The 339-nt window shown below is 59.3% G+C and overlaps 1 protein-coding gene across 1 annotated transcript in view; it reads left to right on the forward strand.

Annotated features, from left to right (window-relative positions):
• PCSK1 (proprotein convertase subtilisin/kexin type 1) overlaps positions 1 to 339 on the forward strand; it is a 39,388-nt gene that overhangs the window by 38,823 nt on the left and 226 nt on the right. Inside the window, exon 15 of the mRNA XM_010003673.1 lies at positions 212 to 339. This exon is cut by the window's right edge and continues 226 nt beyond it. Within this exon, the coding sequence (XP_010001975.1) occupies positions 212 to 339 (128 nt within the window). The remainder of the gene's footprint in view (positions 1 to 211) is intronic.

Raw genomic sequence — 339 nt, forward strand, 5'->3', positions numbered from 1 at the left:
CAGTGTGGAATCTGAATTTGCAGCTTCCTCTCTTGCAGGAGGATTTGGCATTTTATTCAATACAGTCCATTTTGTGGTCTGTTTGGGTGTGCAATGTTCTGTTCCTTCTCTAGGCGCCGCGCGGCTCCCGAGCGAGAAAACGGCGTCGACCTCAACCCCGTCGCTCGCTGGCACCTCACACCCTCTTTTTTTTTGCTGCTCTGTGTTCTAGGACCACACCACAGGGGCCAGCCTGAGTGAGAAGCCCCCCGCAGGGGCCAGCAGTGGCACAGCAGAGGCCAGGACCCCCTCGGAGGCCATGCTGCACCTGCTGCGCAGCGCGTTCCGCAGGCAGCTGGC

The sequence above is a fragment of the Chaetura pelagica genome, unplaced genomic scaffold (genome assembly GCF_000747805.2).
Source record: "Chaetura pelagica isolate M959 unplaced genomic scaffold, ChaPel_1.0 scaffold1341, whole genome shotgun sequence".
NCBI classification, from domain to species: domain Eukaryota; kingdom Metazoa; phylum Chordata; class Aves; order Apodiformes; family Apodidae; genus Chaetura; species Chaetura pelagica.